At 45.3% G+C, this 13,140-nt stretch overlaps 1 protein-coding gene across 4 annotated transcripts in view; it reads right to left on the bottom strand.

Annotated features, from left to right (window-relative positions):
- Window positions 1–13,140, bottom strand: part of fig4a (FIG4 phosphoinositide 5-phosphatase a) — a 30,853-nt gene that overhangs the window by 1,223 nt on the left and 16,490 nt on the right. For all 4 annotated transcript variants that reach the window (XM_077510945.1, XM_077510944.1, XM_077510943.1 and 1 more), the window contains 13 exons: window positions 12,336–12,433; window positions 9,548–9,681; window positions 8,863–8,979; window positions 8,094–8,139; window positions 7,768–7,916; window positions 6,703–6,869; window positions 5,989–6,127; window positions 4,869–4,927; window positions 4,108–4,255; window positions 3,922–4,005; window positions 1,991–2,183; window positions 679–770; window positions 25–126 (listed from right to left, as the gene is read on the bottom strand). In XM_077510945.1, coding sequence (XP_077367071.1) covers window positions 25–126; window positions 679–770; window positions 1,991–2,183; window positions 3,922–4,005; window positions 4,108–4,255; window positions 4,869–4,927; window positions 5,989–6,127; window positions 6,703–6,869; window positions 7,768–7,916; window positions 8,094–8,139; window positions 8,863–8,979; window positions 9,548–9,681; window positions 12,336–12,433 — 1,528 coding nt within the window. The remainder of the gene's footprint in view (window positions 1–24; window positions 127–678; window positions 771–1,990; window positions 2,184–3,921; window positions 4,006–4,107; window positions 4,256–4,868; window positions 4,928–5,988; window positions 6,128–6,702; window positions 6,870–7,767; window positions 7,917–8,093; window positions 8,140–8,862; window positions 8,980–9,547; window positions 9,682–12,335; window positions 12,434–13,140) is intronic.

Below are 13,140 nucleotides of genomic sequence, written 5' to 3'. Positions count from 1 at the left end.
ACGCGGCTGATACGTTTGACTCACAAGCAGATGACGTTGGGCAGGTGGAGGTGCTCGCTCGCCGCCCATCGCCGCCGCCGCTGATGATGATGATGATGATGGCGCCTCTCGCCCAGACGTGCAAACCTGACAAAACACATCAGCCAAACATGACTTTGTCACGCACGCACATGAAGAGCGAGTTCCCCTGCGGGCATATTTTGCATATTCATGTATTGATTAGCGCGCTCGGCTGGCACCACACTCCATCATCAAGCAACTTCAATTCTCATTAGGCGCCGCTCGCTCAAGTGCGCAAAGGAGACACATTTGTCACCAGAAACAAAAAAAAAAAAAAAACTTTTGACGTTGTGTAACGTGCGGTGGCGCATCGGCCATGGATGGCGCAGCAGGACGGCAACAAAAAAAACAGGGCTGGTGTATGCTTCCACGTGACGACATCAAAAGCAGTCACGGCCAAAAACCAAAAAGTGCTCCACGTGTACACAAAAAACAAACAAGTGCCACACTGCCGATTGTTACGTGGACATTTGTGACGGTTCCCACATGCTGCAAAAACATTTCAACTCTTTCAAACACAGGTCATTTTATCAGAGAAGACAACCAAATCAAAATGTAGGCGAAATATGAGCGGTGTTCCAAAAACAAGATGGACGACGTTTTGGTCCGACGACTCACCGCTCGTAGATGATCAGGTCTTTCTCAGCGGGCAACTGGACCAGATTGAGTCCGTAGGGCTCCTTGCAGGCCTGTTGCTGCTGCTGCATCTCCTGCAAGATGACAAAAAGGTCAAAGGTCACCCCATTGCTGATCGCTGGGACGGTCCCTTCTTAATGACGGCAGCCCCTCCAAGATTTGTTTTGACAAAAGGAACACAAACAACAAGAAATTTCGACTCTTACTGTTCCGAAAAAATATTTGACAAGCATTTGGAAGCGTTTATGGGAAGTTGATCCTGCCAGATGTCAAAATCAGCCTGAAGAAATCCAGAAAACGTTTTCCTTCTGTCTTGACATTGAGCAATTCCCCTTACGCACACACACGCTTGACCGTTTGTTACCTTGCACCGCGGAAATGACGATAAATCGATAAATGAAGGTCAACTTCTTCACACTTTTCTACAGGCACACAAATACAAAGTGTTCATTGCAGTGGAAACGATTTTGTTTTTTTGACCTTGACTAGAAGCCGTAGAGTTGGTCACACGCAAAAGCAACTCAAAATTTTATTTTATTATTATTTTTTTTTTCTGACATGAACGATTTTAAAATGTGACTTTGATGAGTCATCCAAAAGACTTTGGGAAATCCGCACGTGCTGACCAACAAGTTGGTCTTACGTAAGTGCGCCGTTCTTCTCCCAGAAAAGCTCCCCGCCTTCAATTTTCATCACGTTTGCATCGATCATTCAATCATCGGTTCTGGGAAAGATTCCAGCCAAGGACAGCTGCGAACACGCACGTACGCGTGCCAGCCAGCCTCAAAAAACAAAGAGCGGCCGGCGCACGGGCCGGCTCACGTACGGCAAATGATCCGACGTGTAAATATTTCAACAGCGTGCATGATGTACGAGAGCCATGTGAGCGGCCGGCAAGGCGGGAAGGGATGACGGGCTGGAGGCGCCGCCGCCGCCGCCGCCGACACGTGAGAGCCCAAAAGCAAAATATTCATCAAAAAGACGAGGGGAGGGCGGTCAAAAAAAATGTTTCTCTCCTTCAATTTTATTTTATAATTTGTGTTGCATGTTCAATGTTCGATTATTCAATCAACTAATTGGATATATTTGTATTTTTCATGTATTACAAAAGCATTTTCCCCCTGATTATGATTAGTGGTTGTTTATTTATTTCGGATAGTGATGTTAAAAAAAAAAAAAAAAAAAAAAAAAAAAAAAAAAAAAGTTAGCGGTTGACTGATTGTTCCAAAGTCAAAAGTGATGTTTGCAAATGTCTGATTTGGATTTGGATTCGGAATGTGATTTTGCTCCCCACCTCTTGCGCCTCTGCGGGCTGGCCGCAAAGTTTGAGCGGGGTGGAGCGCTGCGAGACGGAGGCGGGCTCGTCGTCGCGCTCCTCCTCCGAGTCGTCCTCCGACGAGCTGGAGATGGCCTCCTCGCTGGGCGGCGGCGGCGCGCTGGCCGCCGTCTTCCTCTGCACCAGCGTCTCCTCCTTGCTGCTCTTGTTGCTACGCAAAACACACCATTGTTCACATGTGAAAAAGATGTTGTAGAGGCGTGTCAACCACGACAGCCCCACAACATCCAGAGTCTTGAGGAACTCCGGGCGGATCTCATCCACCCCCGGGGCTCTGCCACCGAGGAGCTTTCCAACCACCTCAGTGACTTCGGCCCCAGAGATAGGAGAGCCCACCTCAGAGTCCCCAGACTCTGCTTCCTCAAAGGAAGACGTGTCGGTGGAATTGAGGAGGTCCTCCAAGTATTCCCCCCACCGATTCACGACGTCCCGAGTCGAGGTCAGCAGCACACCATCGCCACTATACACAGTGTTAATGGTGCACTGCTTTCCCCTCCTGAGACGCCGGATGGTGGACCAGAATTTCCTCGAAGCTGTCCGGAAGTCGTTTTCCATGGCCTCACCAAACTCCTCCCATGTCCGAGTTTTTGCCTCAGCAACCGCCGAAGCCGCGTTCCGCTTGGCCAGCCGGTACCCGTCAGCTGCCTCCGGAGTCCCACAGGCCAAAAAGGCCCGATAGGACTCCTCCTTCAGCTTGACGGCATCCCTTACCGCTGGTGTCCACCAGCGGGTTCGAGGATTGCCGCCGCGACAGGCGCCGACCACCTTACGGCCACAGCTCCGATCGGCCGCCTCAACAATGGAGGCGCGGAACATGGCCCATTCGGACTCAATGTCTCCCGCCTCCCCCGGGACAAGGGAGAAGCTCTGCCGGAGGTGGGCGTTGAAACTCTTTCTGACAGGGGATTCCGCCAGACGTTCCCAGCAGACCCTCACAATACGTTTGGGTCTGCCAGGTCGGACCGGCATCTTCCCCCACCAACGGAGCCAACACACCACCAGGTGGTGATCAGTTGACAGCTCTGCCCCTCTCTTCACCCGAGTGTCCAAAACATGCGGCCGCAAATCCGATGACACGACTACAAAGTCGATCATCGAACTGCGGCCTAGGGTGCCAAGTGCACATATGGACACCCTTATGTTTGAACATGGTGTTCGTTATGGACAGTCCGTGACGAGCACAGAAGTCCAATAACAGAACACCGCTCGGGTTCCGATCGGGGGGGGCCGTTCCTCCCAATCACGCCCCTCCAGGTCTCACTGTCATTGCCCACGTGAGCGTTGAAGTCCCCCAGCAGGACGAGGGAGTCCCCAGGGGGAGCGCTCTCCAGCACACCCTCCAAGGACTCCAAAAAGGGTGGGTACTCTGAACTGCTGTCAGGACCCGTCCCCCCACCCGAAGGCGGAGGGAGGCTACCCTCTCGCCTACCGGGGTAAACCCCAACGTACAACGTACGTTCTCGAGAGGACTGGTACCAGAGCCCAAGCCGTGTGTGGAGGAGAGTCCGAGTATGTCTAGTCGGAACTTCTCCGCCTCACACACCAGCTCGGGCTCCTTCCCTGCCAGAGAGGTGACATTCCATGTCCCAAGAGCCAGCTTCTGTAGCTGGGGGTCGGTCAGCCAAGGTCTCCTCCCTTGGCTGCCACCCAGCCTACACTGCACCCGACCCCTTTGGCCCCTCCCACCGGTGGTGAGCCCGTGGGAAGAATTATCGTATCGTGACCTTTCATATTGTGATAATATCGTATCGTGATGTTTGGATATTGTTACATCCCTAAGTGTCAATGCTGAGAGGAAAACTAAAGTCACTGCACTGAGAGACAAAGAGCAAACTAGTACATGGACATGAAGGATCATTAAAAAAAAAACAAAAAAAAAACGGACTCACCCCAGCACAGATTTTGCCGTCTCCTCGGGCTTGCGTACGGTGAAGGGGCTGGGATCCACGCCCAGCGTTTTGGGCATGAACTCCCTTGGAGAAGAAGAAAGAGACGGCCGGGTTAGCGTAGCACGGCGGGCTCGTTAGCAACACGGCAAAGGGCGAAAGGCGGGCGAAAGGTGGGCGGGGCGTCACCTGGCCGAGTTGGTCATGGCTTTGCAGAAGGTGTCGTCGAAGGAGGTGAGCTGGTCGGGTCTGAAGAAGTCGGCGTAGATGTCGATGCTCTCGTCAAAGCGGTTGACGCGCTTCACCGACAGCTTCTTCATGGTTTGATCGCACGCCACTGCATTTTAGTTTAGTTTTAGTATTAGTTTAAAAAAAATGTGTATTACTTGCACGCAATATTTCAAAAAGCAGCATGGGAGCGACGTCATCTGAAGGTGCTCTTTGATTGGCTGCTGCTAGATGACGTCACTTCTGTGTGACACACTTTCAAACGTCCTAATTTCGGTTCATATCAAAATAATTCAACTTCAAATCCCATTTAAAAATCACCTCCAAAGGCTCATGCATGAAATTAATTACCACGACTAAAACGAAAAGACATTTTTGCTATAATTATAGTTTGGTAAACGTGTAGTTTGTTGTTTCATTTTTATTTTATTTTGTTAACGAAACTGGTTGTTAAATTTGAGTTTCAGTATTTTCGTTTGTTTTCGTTGACTAGAACTTGAAGTTTCCCTTTCTTGTTGTCAAGTAAATGAATTGGCGTAGTAGCAGAGGAGCCGGTTTGTTGTTCAAGTGCAATAGTGCGACCGTGACAATGACCATTTTCCCTCCTCACAATTTTGTCACTTCAACTCTTGCACTGACTTTTTGTTTTTTTGTGTCAACTTGATGTTTGTGCAAAATGAACACGCTAAGCACACGTTGCTGCGACGTGGCCCATTGATTACCTTGATCCAAGGCGATGGGAAGGTAGGACAAGACTCCCTCGGACCACCACAACGTGTAGCTGACAAGCCAAGAAAGAAAGAAAGAAAAACACAAATGAGCTGTTGTGTGTACGGCGTAGCGGGAAAGTGGGTCGTCTCTTTTGTGGAAGCGCCACTTGCAAACAAAACGTTTTGTACCAAACAGAAAAAGTCATCATGGAAGCGGGACTTTGTCCTACTTATCCCAATTTGCAAAGAAAAAAAAAAAAAACAGACAGTCCCACTCAAGTAAATAACGTCGCCATGACAACGTTGTCTAACCAGCCCAATTTTGATTTCATATGAAAAGAAATCAAGCAGAAGCTCGGCTTTCGCGAGCCCTCTGTTCCGCAACGGCTGACCTAACAAAACAAACAAAAACATTTGTCAGCTTGAGAGTACAAATAAGCCAGCCGCAAAAATGTGGTGCAACTGCATGCTTTTATTTTGAAGGTCTGCCTTTGGACAGGACGTTAACGCAGATCACAAGTGATTTGGATTCCGTGTGTGCAGCGATGCTTATTTGAAAATGTTTTATCAATAAAGTTGTGATACTACCACCTAACTTGAGCGTTATTCTGCCTTGAGTTGTCCGTCAAAGCTTACATAACATAAACAAACCCCAGGAAATGAACGGCCCGGTCGTGCGTCAGAAGAGATGGACAAAAACTGCAATTTTGAGACAAAAAAACCAAACAAACAAAAACCACGTCTCATTGTATGTATACTCTAAAAATAGTTGGGTCAAAAGTAACCCAATTATGGAGCGATCCACTTGATGGGTCAATTTGACCCAACTTTTTGGGTTGTTCTATACAAAATGACCCCATTTTTTGACCCAAATAAAGTCTGACCAATATTTAGGAGTAGTTTTGCACTAAAAGAGCCATTTCTTGACTCATAGTTGGGTCAAATTGACTCAAATTGAGGATGGCTCAATTTTTCACCCATAGGTGAGTTATTTATGACCCAACTGTTTTTAGAGCGTATAACTATTATTTTTGTTTCCCCCACAATCAAAAATATAAATACATGAAAAAAAGACAACCATCCAGACTTAATATTTGTTGGTGAAAAGTTGGTTGCTGCTGCTGCTGCTGACCTGCGTCTGTGGACGGGGAGGGCCATGGTGCTCTTCTGATGCAGGTAGAAGTCGGTGGGCAGGTCCCACAGGTGCGGCTTGCCCTCCGCCGGACGGTACACTTGCAGAAACAAGTTGATGGCATCCTGGCGATCCGCATCTAAAACGTTTTCACACCACTCGTCAAAGCAAGGAAGGGATGGCTGACTGATTTGCAAGAAAAACATTTTACACTTGTTACAACGGCATTCACGTAACAACATTGCGTATAGCATCTTTTCATTCGGAATATTTAGATTTCATTTTGGTTTTTAGGACATGTTCAAAATACATTGCAATTTATTCTACCAATTGATTGATTTTATTCTGCCCAAATTTTGACCTCCATAAATTCCGTTTTGTTTTTCTCCCTGACAGTAAAATGTGTGTGGCATAAAAATAAAATCCAAAAATGTTGTCAAAAATAAATGCGAACATTTTCATGACATTACATTTTGAAACAGTGCATCATTACGAGTAGGAAATCAAACAATTGAAAAAGAAATTGTATTCTGTAAGTCAGGAAAAATCTCTTAAGTGCTCGTCAATTTATTTTTGACCTCGCTCGCACGTCAGTCAGTTTGCAGAATCAAGCGTGGCCCTTGCCCCGCCCATACGCATATGTGACGTCACGCGCAACGCTAACGTATGCTACGCTAATGCTGAAACGCGCTTGCGTGCGTGTTGGGGAGGAACCTGAGAAAGCGTTGCTGTAGTAGCGCGACAGCGTCTGCATGATGTCTTTGGAGTGCTGCGTCCACGGCGCGATCTTGCGGTAGGTCTTGACGCGGTGCACCAGCTGCGAGCCGCCGTACTGCAGGGACAGCGTGTCGCCGTGGTCCTCGTACAGCTCCTCAAACAGCCTGAAAAGCACAAAAGAACTTGTTTGCTTTGCCAGTCTCAACTATTCTGTGGATGCACAAAAACAAAGTGGACTTTTTTTTTTTTTTTTTTTGGAAGGAGCACACACACGTGAGGAAAAAAGAAGCAAAAAGCACATCAGCATTCAAACAAGTGTTGTTCTGATAGCAATACGGGAATTGGGAGAGTCCCCGATAGTGCATTAAAACGGTGGTATCAGAATTGCTAACCAGTAAGATGCCGATAGCATTATTTCCGATGGGGAAAAAAGGACTTTGATACCAAGACAAGATATCCGATTGGCCCTTGATATGCTCTCAACCATTGGCAGGGCAACTTTTTCCATGTTGATAAAAGCAAAACAAAAACCTAGGTCTCGGTATGGTATCGGCCGATACCCAGTTTTGCTGTATCGGGGGCCAAAAAAAACAGTATCAGAACAACACTAATTCAAACTCGTGTCATTTTTCAGGCTGTAGGCATAGCTTTGCTAGCTGCACGTGACAATTATGCTGAATACCTGCAAATGCAAACATAGCCACTTGAATATTGGAGGAGGGCGACTCGCCTCCTAGCTCAAGTTCATCACTAGGCACCTTTCTAGTCAGGCCCACCCAAAATGTCTGGAAATGTAAAAGCCATGAACACACTCTTCAAACATGGATAATGTTGTGCCAAAGCTCTTGCATGTTTTTGTTTTCATTCTGCACGACAACAGAAGGTTGGACAAGAACGTGTGAAATGAGCCAGACTTCCCAAAGATGCTGAAAAGACGGAAAACTAAAGTTTTGAGCGGACGGCTTATAAATGAATGATGTGATGAAACTTGACTACTTCTAACCGGGGAGGCTTGGGAACACGGAACTTTCTCCAGACACGCGCTGGGGACGCCTCGCTTACCTGACGCAGTCCGTGTCAAACTGCAGCTTGGGCTTGTCAATCATCCCCAGCGCATACAGTTGATAGGCCAGCGCGCACTTGCCCACCATGAACTGGGCCGTGTTGGTCCGGTCCAGACAGTCCACGCAGTTGGTCCTGAGCACGCCCGTCTGCAAAGATGTCAACATCTTCATCGGTACGCGCGCACCACTCAGACTTGATTGAGTTTGGCTGGAACGCGATCCGCACTCCATCACAAATATTGATCAATTATGCAATCAGATTGCTAATATACATAAAAATGTTGTGTTCTTGGGGAAAGCCAACTTAACATGAAGCAGACAAACCTGCACTCGTCCATTGACTGAAACGCTTCCACCCAAGTCTCCCCATCTGACAAAACAAAAAACAAAAAACCACAGTCAACGTCAACAAATCCGCATTCTAAAAACGGCCCAAGTCATATCAGAGACAAGCATTGAAATCAGTGTGGTTGAGTGCACTCTAGCAGTGAAGAGGGGAGGGGAAGGGAAAAAAAATCTCTTAAACCAAGTTCAGTTCTGCTTCACTTTTAAATTCAATACATTTGCCTTTCATAATTCAATCATTAAAATGTACTCATTTATCGATTTCTATTTTGGTGGGAGGGGGTTGCGTTAGGACATGGCTGATCAATGTGGCAAGAGCGTGCACGCGTTATGTAACAAGAAAAGTGACGAACGACGCCGAGACTCGCGTACGCGACACAAGCGGCAATCTACTCGCTCATTCCGGGGAACATTGGCGGCGACGCAAACCGCCACTGGAACTCATTTCCATTCAGGGGGCAAGAAAAAAAAATTATCTAATTCATGTATATTTGCAATCTGCAAGGATATCAGGAGAGGCCGAGAAAGAGAGAGAGAAAGAAAGAGGAAGAGAGAGCGAGAGAGAGAGAAGAGTGAACAAGCTGGATTGAGTTTTGCTCTCCTTTCTGAAAACAACAAAAATCAATCATTTTACAAATTGAAAAACGAAAACAAGCTTGTTTTCATTTGCTTCCACTTGGCTCGATATGAAGAGCAACATATCAGTACAAATACAAAAAAACTAAGTCAAGTCAAGACAGTTTCTTACCTTTCGTCGGGGTGAAGCGCGTGGCAGTAGAAATCGGATCGATTGACGAAAAAGCCCGTCCGCTTGACCACATTCTCGGCAATCATACTCAGACGGTCCAGGACGTTGCAAAGCTTACTGGCCCACACCAAAAAATGGCACATACAACACACGGTTAGCATCAGGCCAACATACATTGGAATTCATAAAAAAAAAAAAAAAAAGGAAAAAAAAAAAAAGGAAAAAACAAAAACAAACTCAAGAGGCTTTTTATAGCACTGTTTTGAACAATTCAAAAGCTTATATGAAGTCTTCCTAGCAACAAGTGATCTCGCTTTCTGGCTTTTATTGGCCTCATCCCCAATTCAAAGTCCCCCCCCCCAAAAAAAAACGGAATTTAAAAAAAAATAACCTTTCAGACAGAAAACAAAATAAACTTCATTTCATTTTTAAATGTATTTAAAAATAAAGCCTAATATTTAAAAAATGAAACCACAAGAATGAATACATTTTAAAAATATCTAAAAATCAATGTAAATAAAACTGCATTCAAATGAAACCAATACAAAATAATAAAACCAAGTAATTTATTTATTTTTTTTAAAATCATGAATGTCATACAAAGGAAAAGACAAAAATCGAAATGAAAGTTATGGCAAAAGCAAAAAAAAAAAATGTGCTCAAGATGTGAAATGGTGTTTGCAACCTTTTGGTGTATCGGGCCATGTCCCAGGCGATGTACTCGATGGCGTGCTGCTGCGGCAGGAACTGGTTGAGGTTGATGACGGCGGGATACAGCTCCTCGCTCAAGATCTTCTCGTGTTTCCTTTTTTCACGTTTCTGCCAACGCGGCGCAAAAACACACGTCACGTATAGGATGAAAAGCAACATGGACGGACAACTTCCTGTTGCACCAAAAAAGAAAAAAAAGAAAAAAAAGCTCCCATGATAATGCCGCCGGATGCATGCTCGCTGTGAGCCACAATAGTCTTCATTTCGTCAACCAAAACTAAACAAAAATTATTGTATAAGTGGGACTAAATCAGTCTGCATTTTCATCCACTAATGAACACTACACAAAAATGTACTTCATAAAAACTGGACTCAAATTGATGGACATTTTAAATCATCAACAAACACAACAAAACTCGACGCCACAAGCACAACATGTGGAATAATAATGTGTGAGGAGGGATAAATATGAATATTAGACCAGCGAGAGCCCTCAAACCCCTTTTTTGACAATTGAGTGTGGAATTCCAAAACAATGAGTATCAAAAACAACTTAGGCCTAAAAAAGGAGCAGGATGAATGCCAAGCAATATTGGAAGATGACTTTTTGCTATATTTACCCTGCAAACTCATTGACTGCCATGGATGTTTTGATTCGCCAACTGAAAAGCAAGTGTCGCTGTGAATATTCAGGTTGAGTACATTTTTGACGAGGATGTCACCATGTGAAAATCTGAGATTAGTTTCCGCTGAAAGCAACCTATGTTCAAGTGCGGCTTACTATGCGACAGAAAAAGTTACAAATTGATTGTGCCCCCCGGCGTTAAAAAAGAAAAAAGAAAAACAAACTTTGTGAAAGTTTGCCTGGTGAGGCGCTTGCGTGTGAATAATTTGAGTACAGTACATCATCATCGCGTGTACTCATCATGGGCACCTGCACATCTTATTCCAGCACACGGTGGATGGCAATCATGTGTGATTACGGACACGCCGGATTGGCTCGTCTTTGCATGTACTGTTCTCGTGGTACGCCTCATCTCGTCCGCCACTCCATCACACCACACCCTCGCTCGCCCCCTTTGCCGCAATCAGACAACGTAACTCAACTCATCATCGCTATTGCTGCAAATAAGGGTTTTTTTTGTTTTTGTTTTTCCTCTTCCTCAGCCCCAGCACATTATGCAGTCTGGCACATGCACACACGTGCAAAAAAAAACAAAAAAACATATTCCACCAGCAGCTGAGAGGCAATTAAATGCACACGTGCACATTTGCTGCATTAGCACACACACACAATATCTTCATGTTGGGACATTTAACCATTGGTTAGTCTTCTCCAGGTACTCCGGTCTCCTCCCACATACCAAGGACATGCATGGCAGCTTAATTGAACGCTCTGAATTGTCTCTAGGTGTGCTTGTCAGTGTGAGTGGTTGTTCGTCTGGCAACCGGTTCGGGGTGTACCTCGCCTACTGTCCGAAGCCAGCTGGAAGCACCAGTACACTCCAGCACACTCTTGCGAGGAGCAAGCGGTTAAGAAAATGGATGGATGGATGGTTTTCTACTCAAAATGTCAAATTGTGATTTGGATTTCATTTCTTAACCGAGTGAGAAGAATCTGCTTGCCTCCATGAACGACTTTTTTTTCCACATCTGCAATCATTTGTTTGCTTGTCCAAGTTGCCGCAAAGTCACATGTGGAGCAACATAAAAAAAATGTATCAAACCTTGTTTGCTATCAAAAGTTAAGAAGCAAAAAAAAATAATACTTGCTTTGAATGATGTCATTTTCTTGATACTAGATGATTCCTTTTTTTTTTTTTTTTAAATTGGATTTGAAGAGCCATCGCATTTACTGTGTACAGATGACACAGCGCACGCACGTGCGGTTGTACTGCTGGTGTCAAACGTCTTCAACGGAAGAGAGGAAATAAGTAAGTAGTAGATTTGAAAGCAGCTGCAAAAGGGAAAGCACTTCACATGTCGCCCCACGTGTGCGCTGGCCTTTTGCGGGAAGCCGACGTCGTTGTCATTTTACAGCTAATTGCCTATTATTTCGTCCATCCGTCGAATGTAAGGCACCGCGGTACTGTGGACGGCGAGAGGGTGAGCTAATATTAAAGGTCCACAGTGACAAAAAAAAAAAAAAAAAGTATCACATGGCTGCAGCTTGTGTGGGATGTCTGAGGTCTGTGATTGGCCCTCCCTCTCCTCCCCCCACCGCATGCGGTTCCCCTCACCAGAGACAACGTGCCGGGGAGAGAGAGATGTGTGTGCACTTCCTCCCCATTGTGCCAGGCGATCTGGCGCCATTGCCGCGTGAGGCCGACTGGACAAAGGAAGCCTGTCGTGGTGCATTTTCACAGCCAATTTCAAACAAATACAGATGATGATGATGATGATTTTCATCGCAGGCTTAAAGTGAACGTTGAGCCTGAAAAATATCTTCCTATTTGAAACCTTTTGAAGATGTACAGTGCTCCCTCGCTATAATGCGGATCACTTTTCATGGTCTCGCTGTATGCAGATTTTCTTTAGTGCAATTCTGCATGTATTTTTTTTGCAGTAATGTACCAATTATGCAAATAGTTTAAACAAGAGAAATGTGAGAAAAAGTAAATGCCTCGTTGAGAAAAGTGTATAAAGTGTGTGGTGAGAGATTTTAGAGCCTTCAAACATTTATAGTAAACATAAAACATAAAGCTATATCAAGCGATATCAAGCGCATGTCAAGGAAATCAATCCGCCGTCATTGGCCTTACCTTGACCAAGTTGAGGATGATGATGGGCGATCCGAATCGCTGCAGCATCTGGTCAAAATGAAGGCCGGCGATGTGCGCGTACGGGTCCGCTTGGTCCACTGGCGGGGGGGAAGATGCATGCAAGACAAGCACAGCAAGATTGACAACGGGCGGGCGGATCTTCCAAAACATGGTAAGCTAACTTCATGTTGGAAAAACATTCAGCCCCAATTGACACCGCATCGGGTGGACATGTTTGTCCATCATCACACCAAAATTCAACAGCAAGCCCTCCATTTTCATTTCACGTTTGACACAACTTTCACAAACTGTCCTTTTTGTCCTGGGTTCACCCTGGACCAAAGTTATTTTAAAACTAACGAAAAAACTATAACTAAAATTCAAGAAACTATTTCATTAAAATAAAATAAACGCTTTTAAAAAAAAACCTACATTTTATGTTTACAAAACTAACGATAATTATAGCAAACATGTCCTTTGTTTTAGTCTTTGGAAATTAATTGAATGCATGAGCCTTTGGGGTTGATTTGAAATGTGATTTTGCGTTGATTTATTTTGATATGAACCGGAATAAGGACGTTTGAAAGTGTTCATTTGCAATGAAGCTGGCCGACCTCACAGCTGGGACGAGTCATCACAGCAAAGTTAGAAATACGAGATGACGTCTGCTGCAAACACCACTGACCCACATTTTGCCGACATTTCATATCATTTGACACAAATCTCATTCCCCGTTGATTGAAGACAATATTTGTTGCGTACGCCGAGCCGCCGCCTGACGATAATGAGAGATGAAAAGACAAGA

The sequence above is a fragment of the Festucalex cinctus genome, chromosome 21, assembly GCF_051991245.1.
Source record: "Festucalex cinctus isolate MCC-2025b chromosome 21, RoL_Fcin_1.0, whole genome shotgun sequence".
In the NCBI taxonomy this organism is placed as follows: domain Eukaryota; kingdom Metazoa; phylum Chordata; class Actinopteri; order Syngnathiformes; family Syngnathidae; genus Festucalex; species Festucalex cinctus.
Note: the sequence above shows the minus strand (reverse complement) of the source record. Positions and strands in the feature narration are given on the sequence as shown.